Source organism: Schistosoma haematobium, chromosome 2 (assembly GCF_000699445.3).
Source record: "Schistosoma haematobium chromosome 2, whole genome shotgun sequence".
NCBI lineage: Eukaryota > Metazoa > Platyhelminthes > Trematoda > Strigeidida > Schistosomatidae > Schistosoma > Schistosoma haematobium.
In genome coordinates this window covers 43,621,216-43,640,124 of record NC_067197.1, presented here as the reverse complement: position 1 = coordinate 43,640,124, position 18,909 = coordinate 43,621,216, and the positions used below count along the sequence as shown (strand labels likewise).

At 38.7% G+C, this 18,909-nt stretch overlaps 1 protein-coding gene across 1 annotated transcript; it reads left to right on the top strand.

The window, feature by feature from the left end:
* Positions 1–6,240: 6,240 nt before the first annotated feature.
* Positions 6,241–16,349, top strand: SDF2L1 (Stromal cell-derived factor 2-like protein 1). Its single transcript, XM_051215295.1, has 7 exons — positions 6,241–6,503; positions 6,540–6,664; positions 6,702–6,868; positions 9,166–9,343; positions 10,931–11,012; positions 13,394–13,610; positions 14,756–16,349. Exons 2-6 carry the CDS (start codon positions 6,619–6,621, stop codon positions 13,569–13,571), a joined length of 651 nt encoding a protein of 216 aa, XP_051068499.1. The 5' UTR covers positions 6,241–6,503; positions 6,540–6,618; the 3' UTR covers positions 13,572–13,610; positions 14,756–16,349.
* Positions 16,350–18,909: the final 2,560 nt, after the last annotated feature.

Genomic DNA, 18,909 nt, shown 5'->3' with positions numbered 1-18,909 from the left:
CCTGACTCACTGGAGAAAATATTGCGTGCAAGATCTCAGAGTACGCGGGGGTCAGCGGCCAAAGGTTCAATATTAAATGGTTCGAATGGTTATAGACAGAATAAAAAAAGCTTTCGCTAAACGGGCTTCCGTGTCTAGTAGCAGTGGATCACCAATACCTCCAAGCAGAAACCTAGGTATATTAACGATAATAGAGGAAAAAAGAAATTGGTTTCAAAAAGGGCAGTGATTTTTGTACGTGTTGTGATTATACTTGCTTTGGGTACTAATTGCACCAAAAAGCGTTCTTGGTCTACTTTAACTAAAAGTACTTTGGCTAAAGTTTGAAATTTTTTGCTAAATTTTGTCCTGAGTACCATTTTTAACTCCTTGACTAACACCTGTGTTCACTTTGTGATCATTTTGTGTTTTTAAACCTTTTAAATCTCATTACAATGGTTGGTAAAACTTACAAATGTGGGCAACCAAATTGTTTGTTCCCCGTTGAGGAGGGAATGCAGTGTGATGACTGTAAAAAGTGGTACCACAAAATGTGTACACGCCTAAGTCCGATGGCATACAAAAGATGCTCGAAGCCTAACTCGCATTGGCTTTGTATGTTCTGCTGTACGGATAAAAAGGTGCTAATTAAAGAGGCTATGGGCCTATTGGCTTTGGTCTGCAAGAAAAACGATGACACATGCGCTGACAACACCGGCACTGGCAGTGACGAATGTGTCAGTGTAGTATCTGCTGTTACGCGACGACTCAGACAACCGACTCTGACCGACGCAAAAGTGAGATCTCCTTTAACATTAGCAAGGGGGGTAATACCACCTGGTACTGACATTGATAACGATGCATCTTTAGTGAGAACTGACGAACTGGATAAAACCATCACCGTTCCAAATAGTCCCAATGTCCTGAGGGATGAAAAATGGACTACGGTACGTAGGAAACGAAACGAAAGGAAAAAAGCTGTAGGCAGTACACAGGTAGTTAGTAACTCACTGATGGACTCTCATTGTGAGTCACAAACTTCACTACCAAAATCTGATGGTAAGAGTGAAACCCATCCTGGCGTGACTGAGAAGAAAAATCGAATAACAGCTAAAACTAATGACTGTTTACTTGATAAGTCCTTGGTGGACTCTCAGACCAATCCGCCAAAGCTCCAAAGTAAAGCTTCGTCTAACACTGTTGTGAGTCACTCACAGGACTCTGTTACAAAAAAAAGCTAATCGTAAAATATCAGTAGTTAATATACAGGATCTATTGTCACGGTCGAAAGCTGTTAACACAGTTTCAGAGGAAGCTAAACCCCTTCCTAGTTTAATTATTTGGAATCTAGAGGAGTCGAAAGATAACGACCCTGCTAGAAGACATGCACATGACCTGCAGTTAGTGGAGTCTGTGGTAAGAAATGTACTACCTGAAGAGGTTTCAGGGGTACATATTACAAAAGTAATACGACTTGGTAAATGGGTTGGAGGCGAGACCCAACCAAGAAGAATCCTGAAGCTGGTTCTCGGGAGTTTCGAAGAAAGAGACATATTATTGAAAAACGCACCAGAAACTCGTGACTCAAATATCCGTATTCGACCAGATTGGCCGCTTGAGGATCGAATCAAGTGGAAGAATGCTCTTACGGAGTTGCGGACTCGCAAGTTAAATGGCGAAAATAACCTTACCATTAAGGGTTTTCGGGTGGTTAGGTCTTGGAAGCCAATGCTTCCGAGGCCTGTATGGGTAGAACGATTGATTTCCAAAACACCTTAAGTGTGTGCTACACGAACGCTCGTAGTCTTAGAAATAAAACGTCCGAGCTAATTCTGATGGTGGAAGAATTATGTCCCGATATAATCGTTGTTACTGAAACTTGGTTCACAGTAGATATAGACTGTTCTCCGTTTATTGCAGGCTATATCTGTATTAGAAGTGGTAGAGTTTCAAGTCGCAAAGGGGGAGGTATAATATCATACGTTAGGGATCACTTTCGTATACAATCAACCATATCGGAGGCTCATATCAGTGGCACATGTGAGGTTGCATGTTGTAAGATTAAATCTAGAAGTGGGTTAGTGACTATAGGGGGGAATATACCGTAGTCCGTTTTGTCTTGCTGACGACTTTATCCTAAGGCACATCTGTTCTTGGAGTATGGCAGAATGTTGTCTCATCATTGGGGACTTCAACGCACCGCATATCAGCTGGATAGAGCTTACAGCTCCAGGTAGTGGTTTCGATAGCGACCTTTTATCTACCGTTATTCAGTGTGCACTTGTACAATGTATCACAAAACCGACACATATTGATTTCAATCATGATCCGTCACTGCTGGACCTCGCCCTCACCCACCACTATGAGGATGTTTTTGATATTCAGCACCTTCCCCCACTAGTGAACAGTGATCACGTTGTAATTCACTCTAAGTTTAGGACACATGGTATACAATTCGTATCTGCTCCACCCCGTCCCACTCTCTGACGATCCAATATTCCGGCGATCAGAAACTGTGCTATCTCGACTGGTTGGTCGGTTGACGCGGATGGATTGATCGAAGATGAATGGAATAAGTTTAAGGCTACATTGGAGTCCGTAACGTCGCCGTTTATTCCATGGTCAGCACGTAAGCTATCAAATTGCCCTCCATGGATTAATAAGGAAACCCGGAAGCTGTTAAAGCGTAGGAAACATTTCTGGGACTTATTCTTGTTGACAGGTCATGAACCATTTAAGCGTAAGTACCGAAAATTCCGTAATATCTGTAAGAAAACCACAGCCAAATCCCGTACCACTTACGAACGACAGTTAGTATATGACAGCCGTACTTGTCCGAAACGATTGTTTTCGTATGTTAAACGGCGGACGAAACGTGATGGTATTCCCTTGTTACTGTTACACGAAAATCCAGAATTACTAGCTGAATCAGATCGAGCAAGAGCTGAGACTTTTTAAAACTATTTTAGCGAAGTCTTCTCTACGTTTATTCTAACAAATACTTGTCCTACTCACACCGAGATACCAACCATTGAATCTGTACAGATGACTGAGGAAACTGTCCTTCCGTTGATAACTAACCTCAAACCTGGTAATACACCGGGCCCTGACGGGTTTACATCCACGGTTGCTGTCATCTCTTGCGGACATTATCTCCAAACCGCTCGCGAAACTCTTCAACATGTCCCTTTCACTCGCTCAACTCCCTAGAGATTGGAAGGACGCTGTAGTCAGTCCTATATTCAAGGACGGTCAGAGACATATGGTATCTAACTACCGGCCTGTTAGTCTAACTAGTATAGTCGTTAAGTTACTTGAAAAGATAATTCGGGTTAGGTTGCTAAGCCACATAGATTTACACAATCTGTTAGCTCCTGAGCAACACGGATTTCGTAGCAAGCGTTCATGCTTGACTAGCTTGCTTATTGCGAGGGAGGATTGGACAGAAGCCCTAGATAACAGTCTGTCTGTCGACGTGATATTCATAAATTTCAGCAAAGCGTTTGACAAGGTTTCACACGTAGGTCTTATGCAGAAGCTCACGAGCTTCGGAATAATAGGTACTGTACATGCGTGGGTAGGAAATTTCTTATGTGACCGTAGACAGAGATTAAGGGTCAACGGAACGCTATCCGATTGGAAGCCGGTCAAAAGTGGTGTACCCCAAAGCACCATCTTAGGCCCTCTGCTCTTCCTTCTCCACGTTAATGAGTTACCGCCGTTACTTAGGTCGTCAACATTATTGTTTGCAGATGATGTAAAAATCTGGAGACAATAAAAAGTTCGGCTGATCATCTGGATCTTCAAGCTGACTTAGACGATTTAGTTATATGGGCTCGAGAGTGGGGCTTAGAAATCAATGCTAGGAAGAGTGTGGTAATGCACATCGGTCACGGTAATAGTTACTGTTACACTATTGAGAGTAAACCTCTTCCATGCGTTCAAGAGCATAAAGACTTAGGAGTAGTATTAAGTCATGATTTAAAAACAACTACGCATTGCAAAGCAGTCGCCGTCAAAGGTTTTCGTGCGTTATGGTCACTTCGCCGAGCGTTCAAATCTTTTGACGAGGAAACGTTTCGAATTTTATACCCCACCTATGTAAGACCACACTTAGAGTACTGTATCCAAGCAGCTAGCCCATGTCTGGTAGAGGATACTAACTCTCTTGAGCGTGTGGGAACGAAATTAGTGAAGGGTCTTTCTAGACTCCCTTACGATGAGCGTTTAAAACGCCTAAATCTTTTCCCCTTGTCGTATCGTAGGACACGAGGTGACCTTATACTGGCATTTCGTATCTTTAATTATGATTTGGGTGTTAATATGTCTCATCTTTTTGCTCCCTCCAGCACTAATAGTCTCCGAGGTCATAGCAAGAAAGTTCATAAACCAAGATCTAATAAACTTAAAGTGCGGTCCCGTTTTTCTCATCGAGTAGTCAATGATTGGAACGCCTTACCCGAACAAGTGGTATCAGCCCCATCAGTGAATACTTTCAAGGAGAATCTGGACCTTTACTGGAAAGCAGTGCGTCAGAATTAATACAGGTTCATCAACCTACTATCCTTATTACTGAAGACTGAAGACTGAAGATGTTATCCTTAGTCCTTAAGAATAGGTCAAGTTTCCTCTTAAAGGACTCCTGAGAAGTTGCTCGAACTAGTTCAGTCGACAACAAATTCCGGCACTCGACAACTCTTAAGGAGTAGAAGTTATGTCTACAGTCCATTCCGCTATGTTGCATCTCCAATTTCTGAGTGTTTCCCTTTAGGTTTGTATTGGGACTGAGCTTAGTTAGGTGTTTAGAGGGATACCGTAAGGATACTGTAAGCCATTAGAAGGTCACCTCTAAGACGCCTATACTCTAATGGGTAAAGGTTAAGTGATTAGAGGTGCTGTTCATAAGCATTGAGTTCGAGTCGCCGAACTGATTTCGTGGCTCGCCGTTGGATACGCTCCAGAGTGCCTTATCCCTTTGTAGTGAGGGAGGAAATACTATGTTTCCGTACTCTAAACGGGGACGAACAAAACTTTTGAAGATTATGTGGAAAGTTGTTCCGTCAAACTTTCCAAGAACGCGCTTCAATGTTATCAGTACAAGGTTTGCTCGATAGGCATTTTTGTCAGAGTTAGCGTAAGACTTCAAATCGTAGAATACCAACTCTCCTAAACTTCCTTCGACTCCAGATACTACTAGAGAGGAGTTTCTTAAGTTGTAACTGTAGTCTGCAACATGTATCAGATGGACTACTTTACACTGTGAAGTCTTATAGGTAAGTCCGTTATCGTCTACCCAACTTTGAAGTCGAGTCAGATCTAAATGTACCTTTATCAGTCAAAAATACTCAAAATAAATGACTTAAAAATTATAAATATAGCAACTCGGAAGAAAACGAAAACCTGATCTGAATGATAATCACTGAACATTAACCTCAAAAACGTGCGGGATTGTGTGTGTGCATTGCTGAGGAGTCCCACAATAAGACGAAGCGGAAGTCCAGTGCTTCCAGGTTTCCAGTGATAATCCAGCACTGGTCTGTTCATGGTCTCAATTAAAACTCATTAATCTGCACAACCCTATGGTGAAAAGTAAGATAACCAGAATCATTGGCTTTTTCTGACAGAAATACCGAAATCACTATCGAAAGGTTTTTTAAATGAAGATCCACGAAATTTCATCACAGTATAAGGCATTGCTTGATTACATGCTAGTGGTCGAGGCACCTTACCTGATTTGTTTTTGATGAAACGTAAAGGGTTCTCTATAGAACATCAAATCAACCTGCCCATTTTCTGTGTCTACTCAAGAACAAATCTGGAAGGAATACCTTGCATTGTGTCCCCTTACTTTCAGAAGCAGTTGCGTTCTTGGGATATGTTGTAGACGGTTGACCTATACAATTCTAATGCTAAGAAATATACCATCCTCACTACCCTTGGAAGCTCTAAATTTGCAACCACTGTTGTACAAAGGAGTCATATGTATATTGTGCTCATGCATCGTATTGCTCATGATACTCTCCACATTAAAAGATCATCAATATACTTTATTACCAACCCATATTCGAAAAAATATCCATTTAGGATATAGATCGAACGATTCTGCAAAATATTAGTGGAAAACAATTACTTTATAACATGATCTTCACCGGAGTCCTCCGAAGTTTAATTAGGTCTAGGGTCACCCCGTATGTACGATGGCAGTAGTCAGAAGCCAAATGCGGATCGAGTTGGATGAATTTATCTCAAACACTCATTTACTCCAGCACACATTAAGAATGAGAAGCAGGGGAGCGATTGAAGCGAATAAGGCAAATATAACAACTCATTTTGACAGTGTGTGGCTCCATATTTACACCACATCGAAAATAAACTCAAAACATGCGACGCATCAGGTAATCGATACACACACATACGCTCACATAAAAACAGTCCAATACTGCCGAAGTGATCTCCCGATCTGCAAGCGCCAAAATACTGATGCGGTTTATACTAGCTCGTCACGAAGACATTGGACATTTCCTGTAGTGAAAAACAATTCATTTCTCTTATTCTAAAAGATGAAATTAAGTTGTAAACCTTTGGGTGTTGTTTTGAACAATCCACGACAAACAGGCTAGTTTGAAATCTATCTAGGTCATGTTCCCAGTCTTCGTGCTTGCCTTGTTTATTGTATTCACAAAAAGTAAGCCTTATTCTTCTACACATAATAAAATGTTCAGAATCGGTTTCACAGCAAAACACTGTAACTTGCGGCTCAGTGCTCAAACTAGTGAATACTGATTTCAATGTGCGACTTCACTCACACCAGGTTCAGTATGGTAGCGGGAGTAAGCAGCAGTCTGTTACCGCTGTATCTGACGAAATGGATACCAACAGCTACTGGCAGGTTTGTTCATCACTAGCCACTTTTGTGCATAAGTCATCTTGTTGCTATCACATATGACATCCATGTTACAATTATTTGAATAAATAATTATTTAGACACGTAAACATTAATACAAGAAGGCACCAAATACATATGTGCCATATAAATCATTCAGTTTGTGTGAGTCTTGGGATACTCAATGGGTGCCCAAACCGAAGCAGATGTTTTTCTTAGCGGACCACACCCGGAACTTTCGACACAAAGGTCTGACCCACAAGACAGTGGAGGAACGTCAGGAGATGTAATCACATAGTAGCCGGTCACCAACAATTGGTTCTTACGCCATTTGTGCGCTCAGGTGACTGAATCCCATGTGCACCATTGGTTTGGAATCAGGGTTTTCCACCTCCCCTAAGTGAATCCACCAAGCCATGGACATTAGCTTTTCATCCTCTCAATTTCGTAAACAGCAGTAATGCCACGAGAATGCAGTGAATAGGACTTCCCTGACAGTTGTTGTACGCACGTGACTATGAGCATTTGGAGGAGGAGGGCTGATTCTCGGCCGTACCAGGGCATTTCTTATATAAACCTCTGAGTCTGCCGCACACTATTGTCACTGGGTCAACTATACAGTTTGGTTAATCGTAGTACACTTGTTCCTAGCCATACTTTGAGTTGCTACTCGATTCTGTCCAATAGTTTATAGCTTTTTAATGCAAACCACCTAGGCGAAGAGTATGAAGGGTTGTCGTGCTAGATTACGTTAACGAAAACAAGTTACCATAAATATCAAATGATATATAATCACTTGTTCCCTGTAGTTTTGTGCTGTTTCTATGTTCTTGGAATGAGCCATTCACGATCAAAAAATTGATCCTATAGTAGTGCAGAAGACTGTTTACCATAAAAATAATAAATAGTAGTTTTTATAATGTAATTTGCTGCTCTATCGATTGGTTGAAGTGTTTCAGGAAGTCAAAATCTACTTAACATTAATGCGGTAGTAATGATTTTAACCAATGTCTTCTAAAACTGAAGCCAGAATTGAGCTTTTACTTTAACCTGCTGAGATCAATTTATCACATTTTATTTTTTACTAATCGGCTTTCTTATTCATCCATATGTATGTGCGACAGGTCGTTAAAAGCTTTATAATCCCGTTAAAACTTCGATCCATTCTTAATAGTTCTTTAAACATGGTGTCGAATCGTCATACATTATGCAATGTTTTTTTATTTTTCGGAATGCGTACAACTTTCGGCACACCATTTCGATACTTATTATTTATTTATTTTAACACATAGATATTGGTACAAGGAGGCACCAAATAAATATTCGCCACACAAATCTCATTTGATAAGTGTAAGGGCTGTGATACTTCTCGGGTGCCCAAACCGAAGCAGGTGGTCTTCTTAGGGGGCCACAGTCGGAAACTTCGACCTGAAGGTCTGATCCACAAGGCAGTGGAGCATCGTTAGGAGATGCAGTCCCAAGGGAGCCGGCGACCAACGATTGGTTCATACGCTATTTGTTCCCGCAGGATACTGGAGCCCATGTGCACCATAGGTTTGGAATCCGGTTAAAGCGCCGGACATTCGCTTTTCGTCCTCTCATTTTTGTAAACAGCACCCCCGCCACGAGAAGGCAGTGAGTGGGACTTCCCTGACAGAGGCTATATACGCGTGGCCATGTGAGGGCATTTCAAGAGGGAGAGCGGACTCTCCCCACTCTCGGCCGTACCAGGGCATTTGGGGGCTTTTTTATATAGATACTTGTGCGCGTAGACTAATAACCAACTTTATTCTTACTAATTGTGTTGAATTCTACTTAAAATCTAATTACATAATACATGTAAGCAGCTAATAAGTACTTAGCATGACAGGATTAGTTCACATCAGTATGCTCAAATCGTTCCGTAAATTACATGCCGAATTCTACACTCAGGAACACTGGGTCTTTTGTGAACGAAGTGCCCGAAACAGCCAAGTTCCGTTTAAGAACACATTTTTAGGCGATTGTTTTGAACATTATAAGCAGAGATGATAGCTATCAGTGGAATCTAGGACGCTTGTTTCGCCCTATTTGGGACTCATCAGAGGATTGTCAAAACAGGTACTGCTTTCCCAAATGTTTTAGGTATTCTTTACCTGTAGGTCTTAACATGAACTAAACGAATCTCTCTAGTTACCCTCAAATGTTAAAGTGTAAGAAGAATAACTCAATAATTTTGTCATTTCAGTAATTCACAAGTGTTTTTACTACCATTACAAGGATTTGAATGTTTCAACGGTAAATCGTTTTCAATTCATGTCTAGGTTGTTGAACGTAATGGTAGCCCTCAGTGTAATCGAGGTAGAGTTATAAAATGTGGACAAAAAATCAGACTCATGCATCTATCAACTCAAAAATATCTTCACAGTCACCATTTTCAGTCTCCTCTTTCTCCTAATTATGAAGTCTCTGCATTCGGTGAGAATGGAGTAGGCGATGAAGGTAAGTTTATCTCTAAAACACCATACTAACGAAAATCGTGTCATTTACTATGCTTTTTCAAAAATCTCACTGTGATGTACTCTAAATAATTTCTCAAACTAATTAAATAGCTCTACCACTTGCGAACAAATAGTTGAACGGATGTAAATTGCTTATGTTATCTACCTTCAGACACAATATGACCATGTAATAAACTGGTATATAAATTAAATGCTCTCAAAAATCGTGTTGTACAGGTAGGTACATAGTTTGCATCAAAAGTAATATTGTGTATGTTACTTATATTGACATAAGTAGTATATGATGTTAGTCGTAAACAGAAGATCTGGAAGCGGAGAGACAAGAGGATCGAACAGTAAAGAATGGGAACAGAATGCAATTTGTATGAAAATGCAAGAACAATAAAGTCTGAGTCATTTTGAGACAATCGATGGACATTTTGCAAATTAAGCATTTACTATTTGATTGTTAGATTTTATTAACAAGTCCTTTGATTTTGTGTCAAATACATTCGATTGTCCCCACCCGTGTTCTGTTCGCTACAATATGACTTTATGACTTATCTTTATCGTATTCTCGCCTGCATTTCATTTTATACTTGTCGATTATAGCAGACGTCACCTACTCCTCCATTTTATACCATAGATTCAGACTGCATGTTACCATTTGTTTAAGTACTTGCTTTTATATAGGATAAACAAAACATTCGTTTTATATTCCCATACTGTCGTCCAAAACTTATAATTAAATACAAGTCACATTCACCATATAGCCATCCACAGTAATAGTTGGTGCAACTAGAAGTATTCAAATGTATATCTCATTACTAAAATTATTAGCATATATTAATCATATATATACCATTATCAGATCAAACCATATGACTAATCTAAAACATCCTTAACAACTCGAAATACCTCAGAGACATTTAGCAAAATGTTTACTGCCATTTGCATATAGTGTTAACCTCAAATATTCCCTGCAATTTATGTCGATAATCATCCACATCAACTAAAAAATATCCCAGTCGTAGGTAATAATAAAATAATCCTTAAAGGATTAGATAACGTTAATTTTTAGCTATTAATTCCTAAGTTTAAACCTTGCTTTACTTGCTTCTGTCTAAACAGTTGACAGTTATATAATATACCCTTGTGGGCCAGGGTAATTTTACATCGGTTTTCAGGAGAACCAAACATCATCCGAACTTTCACGTAAAAACCCAAACACTACAGCTCAACCCCGTTTAGCAGGGGAACCAGACACCGTACAGGCTTTAACGTTACAATCTGAATAGTACAGCTCAATCCTGTGGCGCAACCACACAGGTACCAAGCACTCTGGTGGACCACTAAACAGTTGAGTTATACAAAAATATGTATGTCGTTTCTTCCAAGTTCCCATCACTGTAATGTACTAAGATTTAACAATTTGAGTCTATCCATTTGAATGTCACAGCTTATGCTCCAGTCAGTCAAATTAAGGGTTGGAGTAATCGTTTTTATTCGTTTCTATTGCATTTTTTGTAATTACCAAAATGGAAATATGTATCAGTTATATTCTGACTTGTTTTTTTTTTGTATGAAGGCGATGATTGGCAAGTTATTTGTGATGGTGCCTATTGGAAGCAATCGTCAAACATTCGTTTAAAGCATATTTCTACGGAGGGGTTCGTTTGAGTACTTCTTATAATTGTTCATCAATTATTTTTTCGTTATAATAATTATATTTTCTTATTGGTGTTATCGTTAACTAATGTTGTTTTACATATTGAATCTCACCCAGTCAGTAACAGCGTAAAACTTCGTACGTATGTACATCAGTTCGAGTTGCCATACCACATGAGCACAGAGATACAGTTGTCGATTCAAATTCCATAGTGGTATAGGTAGTAAGAGTATAAGCAGTAATCGGAAACTTTAGGGTTTGAAGATGTTATTCAAGGAGTATAATCCAGTGAAATAAATTTGGAAAGAGAAAAAAAGGGGACATGAAGAATTCAGAAGATTAGAATTTGGGAGAACACAAAGAGTGGATGCACCTGCGCCATTTCAAACGATTTTGAGCCAGGTCACTCAAGGTCTCTAACCATCGGTTGCTATCGTCTCGCAGATTCTAATCAGGTAGTCTACACCTCTCAACATGACTCAGTCCATTTGTCAGTGACTTCATGGATTTGTGTGATGCTTTGGTTTGGCCGCCCCTAGCTTTCTTCCAACATCGCAGATTGGGGCAGTTGGTGGTTGGACATACGTAACACAACTGAATTTTCACTACCTTACCAATTGATTTGCCATCCTTACCTAGTACCCGTTTCCTAACAACTGCATTACTTACTCGGTGGTCCCAGGATATACAAGCAATGCTTCGGAGACACTTATGATTGAATACTAGTAACCTTCGAATATCCTCTACTTTTACCAGCCATGACTCACTATAAACTGTGGTCATTTTATTTTCCAATTGATGGTTATCACTAAACACTAAAGTTCTATTCCGATTACTTCATATAATACACAATTACCTTCCCTCCATATAAACAGGTTTAAAGTCCGCCGTGCGTATTTTTGGTTTTGACAGTAAAGTAAAAAACTTTAACCCTAACATCTACAGTGTGTGGTATATAAATATGTGCTTAATCAATGAATCACAATTATTTACAACATATTTATACAACTACAGCTGTACCTCATCTTTTACTACAGTAATACAAGTTTATTAAAAACTATCTTGATATCTTGACCCGTAGAATTAATCTGAGGTGTTCTTTCAGCATTCATGTTCTAGTGAAGCAATATTATGTCTGTGTGAAAAATTATTAATCAGATGCAATATGTATTCTCCTTTAAAGTTGTTCACTTGAAGGTATTTATGGCATCTCAGATGGCTTTGGGCTTCTGAAAGGTTCTGGAACACTACTAAACATAGTAGCTGGACAGATAATCATCCAGTCAGAAATGTGGCAAGTGACTCCTCATTCTTTAGATATTTCTGAAAAGCCTCTATTCAATGCTGATTGGATAAAATGTCTTCCAGCGTTTTCAGGACCCCTTGGTGCTTTTATTCGAGGAATTTTTTGGGTCTCCCCAACAATATTATCAACCATCAAGACACCTTGTTTATAGCATCGTATCCTCAAATGACACATCTCGCAATCTTTACAGTAAAAGAAATTCAAAATCTTACAATTGGCTTAAAACAAATTCATTATGATCTTTCGTACAGTAACTGTTCTCTTCAATAAATTTATGTACAGTTCATTGAGTGGCGTTTATGACTGTACTATGTTTAAAGAGATGACGAGATCATCTAAAATCAGTGAATGAAACGGAGAATCATCAGCACAATGACAACAGAAGTTAAACCATACCAATATGTCCCAGCCCTGCTAATTAGAGAGAGAAGACAATATTCAGCCGAGGGAAAGTATATTCTAAAAGCAGGCAGAAGTACGAACAAACAGACACACAACCTTTTTTGACTGAGATCATGAACCGATTGATGTTAGACCACCATTAAAAACCTGGAAGCACTGAAAGGCCGTTTCGTCCTATTGTGAGACTCCTCAACAGTGCGCATCCACAATCCCATCCGCAGAATTCAATCAGGACCTCCAGTCTCGCACACGAACGCTTAAATTCTGCACTACTGAGTCGGCATCCAACGGTGTTAATGTATAACCTCAACCAATCCACGAAATTGCGCGATCATCTTCCATTGTACTGAGGTAGATACATGTTTCTATCCGACATGGATTAGCTCCACTGTCCAAGGCTTCTTACTAGAACTCTGAGAATTCCCTCACAAAGCTAGTTACTAGTGAACACCTGTTATTAATCTCCAAAACCCCATACTAATCTTTACGCTTTGCAGTGAAAATGAGAAATTCAAATTTCCAAAATAAAATTGCAAAAATAAGACGTTTCTCAAATGATTTCTGGGGATCTAGTATCTCCAACAGACTACTTAGTTTTTTACTAAGTAACACTAAGCTAGACAAAAATATGTGCTTGTGTTTCCAACATTTCATTTCTTTTTTTTTCCCTCTAGATACCTTCATCTCTCAGGTAAACAATATAGTAGACCTATATCTGGACAATATGAAGTTTCTTCAACTCCAAAATTAACTAATGCAATTACTTGGATAGCTACAGAAGGTGTATATATTGATCCAGTGGAGTCTATAAATAAATCAACCGGTTCAACATATAGCCATGATGAATTCTAATATATTTTTCTGTTTGATCATGTTAATTTCTTGTAAAAGGTAATTGTAACTAAGTTATTTATGTAATATTAACCCTATTTAGCTAGTTAAGTTGTTAAAAAATATAAACTTATGAATGGAATTCAACTTTATGATCTAAATATTATGGTGTTCAATACTTTGAGATCTTAAGATCTATTATCCAAGTTCACATATCCATGTAATAAACCATTGAAAGGTGACTCTAGATTAAAGTGAAACATTTTCCTAGTTCTTCCTGGTTTTCAATAATTTCTATACTGATATCAGTTCATTTCGAAAAGTCTCTTCGGTGAGGTTATGATTTATGGACGACCTTTTAGCGACGTTAAAGTGACATTGAGAATGGTCACTTAATAACCAGAACCAAAGGAGGGTTATAAACCAATGTGTGAGGAATTAGAATTATGATTTACAGTTGATGATTAGGGTTAGAAATTAGATTTAGGGTTTTCATCACGAACTGACATCAGTTATAATGCCAAAACCCTACTTGGCGCCAAAATCTGAGACCTGATATCTTATACGTGGTTGGTTCATCCATAAATTATAGTTTCGTCGTCTGTTCAATTTGTATGGTAACTATCAAAAAGAAAGGCCATTAACAAGATCTCGTCTATGTTTATATGTAGTTTATTCAATCTAAATGAATAATGTCAGTTTTCTCTTTACATTATTATTATTTAAACACACAAACATAGGTACAAGAAGGCATCGAATACATATGCACCACATAAATCATTCGATTTGTTTGTGGGCTGTGATGATACTCGGGTGCCGAGACCGAAGCAGGTGGTTTTCTTAGGGGGCCACTCCCTGAGCCTTCAACTTAAAGGTCTAAGCCACAAGGTAGTGGAGGAACGTCAGGAGATGCAGTCCTATGTTAGCCGGTGATCAACAATGGGTTCATACACCATTTGTTCCTTCAAAATCCTGGACCCCGTGTGCACCATTTGTTTAGAATAAAGATTTTCCAACTCCCCTAGGTGGATCCTGCGTGTCCACTGTTCTCTAATTGGCGGTATCATTACTTTTTATATTAATAGGGGCACAAGTCATAGCATTACTCAGTCAATTTGATTTGTTATTACAATTCTATACTATATATATATTCTATAACAATATTTACTGTTTCTACATTTCTTTTGTTTTACTTTTCTCTTCAGGAGGTCTTGCGTTAACCTCTGTGAATATTAACCGATTTGTACATTTCAGTGTTAATACGATTCTTTACCTTTCAATTAATGTGTTTATTAATATGTTTATGTGAGATGCACAATCCAAATCTATCTACATCAATATCTTTGTGTATAAATAATATCCTGGTTTAACTGTATAAACAAAATCATATTTGTCTTTTTTGACAAAGAAGCAGGGAGGTTGATTATGAATATAATCGTCTTGAGTGCTGTTAGAGGTATAAGGACGGTTTTCATTTCCCGATTGCCCACACCGTGGGAGGGTTCTTCTGGAAGTACCTGAAAGGGAAATTGGATTAAAGGTGGTCTTAGTGACCTGAGAGCGAGACCGCAGTACCCAAGGGACAACTGCTTGAGGTCGGTCACACACGACCTTTTTGTAAGTAATTTTCGTTTTAGGTCTTTACTTGTTGAGACCTTACAGTCGGAGACGGATATCTGTGAGATAGGGCGAGATATGCACTTTTACGGTTGACTTTTTCTAACCTCACCACTGATTGTGAGAAGGCAGCATCACTGTTATGCTGGTTGTCTGAGGGAAACACCTTACAACACCTTTGTACAGTCAGCAGTACGACTTAGCCTTCGAACCTTGGGTTTGCTGCTTTTAGTCTTACTGCTCTTCAACCGACTTGTCTGTCAAGGAGGACACCAACTTGTACGACTTTGACCGTGTGCCAAAGCAATAACTCATTAACTAGTACAAGCAACCTAGCGTCAACTTTGGATCTTTTTTGGTCCTTCTTAGCATTGCCTGTTTAGTTCAGAACACAATTCCAGCCTCCATTGTATGAATTGTAGTTTATATACAAGCAGATCAGACCGAATTCCACCATAAAATAAAGATCAGGCCAAAAGTGGTTATGAGTGTGAGAGACTGTAACTAATAATTTGAAATAAATCATATAATAGTAGTCAATAGCTCAAATATAAGGAATATAAATATACATAGCAACAGTCTCTAAATAGTCCCCATAGTTTGTTCTTCGGATACAACAAGATCAGTTATCACTAATGTAGAATTTATTTGAACACATAAATATTGGTACAATAGAGCACCAAATATTTATGCGCCACACAAAACAATGAGAATTTGAAGAGAAGAAAGAGAAAAAAAGTAAGGAGCGTAAAAAAACAATAACGTACAGACTAGTGTAAGGTAATGTAATAATAATCATGGGGGTAACGAAAAGGTACAACCAGAACAAATCTGTCAGTTAAGGAAGAAGCAACCACTTTTTATGAAGAAGGTTATTTTCTGTATACTTGAAAGGCAGGTTCTTTACATGGTTGCCTCTATGTGCATCTACCAGTTCACTTGCTTTAGTGTATCAAGATACATAGGTCACAATCACTTACTGCTTTCAACTCGGATTCTAGAACTTGCCTCACTGTGGTCATATAAGGGTGTGATTTTATTTATTTGAACACATAAATATTGGTACAAGAGGGCACCAAGTATATATGCTCCACACAAAACAATGGGAATTTGAAGAGGAGAAGGGAAAAAGGTGAGGAGCGTCAAAAAAAAATCACGAACAAAATACGGTAAGGTAGTGTAATAATAATGGGGGAAACGAAAAGGACAATCAGAAGAAATCTTTCAGTTAAGGAAGAAGCAACCACTTTTTATGAAGAAAGTAAAAGAAGGTTACAGCAGGATCGCCACTGGCTTCTATTCTGAGCTATATCTGATAACGTCTCTAGCTACTATGTAGCACCATCTCCCGGCCCCCAGTCAAGGAGTCGTGAAGGACTGACGGAAGCCAGTCCTTTGCAGCTTTCTTTCATGCCACGACAACATGTCATGCACTGACCACTTCTCCGTTTCTCCCAACCAGTCCCAGCGTCGGCAAATAATGCACGACGTGGAATTCTCTGGGACGACATTCGGAGAACATGTCCAAGCCACTGAAGTCGGTGTTTCAAGATGGTGGCACCAATTGCATTATCGTCTCTGTGCCCGAACACACGATGCCGAACCTCTGCATTACTAACATGGTGTTCCCACTGGATGTGGCAACACCATGTTCTACATTGTTCCATACAATGTAGAATTTGATGTAAACGTACGTGAATTAGTACAGTGTAATGAATATCAATTGTAGTATCATCAGTGATAGTAAACAAAGCAGACTAAACAATGTGATCTAGGAAAAGCTGAGTAAAAAAGTACAAAATGATTTTTAAATTCATCGTTAGATGAACCCAGGGAGGAGAATTCTTAGTAGAAGAGATGAAATAAATACTAGGGATTTAACAAATCATTTAATCGTAAACAAAGTGGATTTGAACGCTATTAGTGTTAGCGTGACTTCAGAGCTTAAGATCAGTCATACATTCCCGTTCCATGAGTTTTTGATACGTTATCATTAGGCCATACCATCAACGACGGGGATTCATTGAGCAAGTTGATTTGTGTTATTTCTAGTGTCGACTCTTTCTAATCCCCGCACTGCGGGAAGGCGACAAACACCTTACTACCATCATGTTACAGTATAGTTAAAACAACTTGAGATCTCCAGTTACTTATATTAGTCTCACCGCTTCTCAACAAACCTACCCACCATGATAGGATCTGAAAAGAAGTATTCCAAGCAATGCAGCTGGATTGGGTCATTACAATCAACTAATGATTATATTGGGCATAGATTATCCATTTAGTATTTGTCATAGGGTATAGTCATGTATTATGTAAGGAATGTGTAGAGGTCTGTTTTCCATGAAATCTCCTTATTTGCTTCGATTTTATGAGGATTAACTTCAATATGAGGAGTTAGACCAACATTGAAAACCTGAGACGACTCATGATTTCAATGAAACTCCACAAGCTCATCCTGAAAATTATTAATGAAGAAATTTCTGGTGAGAGGACGCAACCAATTAAGCTCATCTGTGTTGGGTGTATGGCAATTACTCATCAAAGACAATAGATGATGTTTCCGCAATGTGCATTGATTAAGGTTAAACATTAACACTGTTAAATACCAGCTCAATGGTATAGAAATTGAACATTCTCAGGTGATAATATAAGTTCTAGACTCTATTCCTGACATACGGGAATGGACTAGATATCATTATGATTGTCATCAAGTTTCAGTGTTATGTTGGCATTTACCATTTGGACTCATCCTACCCATCCCTGTGATTGGATGAATAAGTGGTTTAGTTTCAACAGCTACGGACAAATAAACGTGAAAATCCAAACTATTTATATTCAAAACTATCTTCAATAGAGCAGCCTAAGATCTTATAGAACACTTGAAGCACTTTTTCAAGACGATATACAGGTACTTCAGGAGGATCTGACTCGACTCCAAAGTTGGGCAGATAATAATCGACTTACTTTTAACACTTCAGAATGTAAAGTAGTCCATCTGCGACATGTCGCAGACTACAGTTATAGCTTGGGAAACTCCTCTTTAGTAGTATCCCAAGCAGAAAAAGATTTAAGAGTCCTGGTGCCCCATGATTTAAAGTGTTACGCTAACTGTGACGAAAATGCCTTCCGAGCAAACCTTGACCCTGAGTGACAGCTCACAATCGCGTAGATGTATATGGTCTTTGTCTTCTCTTAAACAACTATGAGATTAAAATTACTTTATATAGTTCTTCCAACGAACTAATCCTTTCTTCTTGTATTATATCTTTATATGCAATCTTTCTTTTATATATTACTACTGTGGTGTGTGTGCTACTGATATCGACAGATATAAGTAGTATGTCTCATCAGTCGACAGTGAAATTCCTCGTTGTAGAAGGTTAAGATCTAAGAAAAGTGAATGATCGCTGTGGAAACAAAAAAACAATGAAGTCTAAGACGATAAGTTGACATCTTTCAAATGACTGGTTCTCAGATTTTACTAAGATGTTCTATAACTTGTATATTCAAATACATTCAATTGTTCCAACTTGTACTTTTGTTCACTACATTACCATTGAAGTAACTACTATGAATTTAGTGTTCATCCTGTTGTGCTAATGAGGTGTGATCACTTGGACCAATGTTGATGGAGTTTCGTTCTCTGAGATGGATGGTTTGGTCATGGGACATTCATCGTTCTTCTGAACGACATCATCAGCACAAACTTCAGATAGAAGTTGAACCAATGTATATATGT

Coding starts and splice junctions, on each gene's coding strand:
- SDF2L1 (XM_051215295.1), top strand. CDS start 6,619: ATGTTCCCAGTCTTCGTGCTTGCCTTGTTTATTGTATTCACAAAAA. Junction 6,869..9,165: donor ATACCAACAGCTACTGGCAG/GTTTGTTCATCA, acceptor ATTCATGTCTAG/GTTGTTGAACGTAATGGTAG. Junction 11,013..13,393: donor AAGCATATTTCTACGGAGGG/GTTCGTTTGAGT, acceptor TTTTCCCTCTAG/ATACCTTCATCTCTCAGGTA.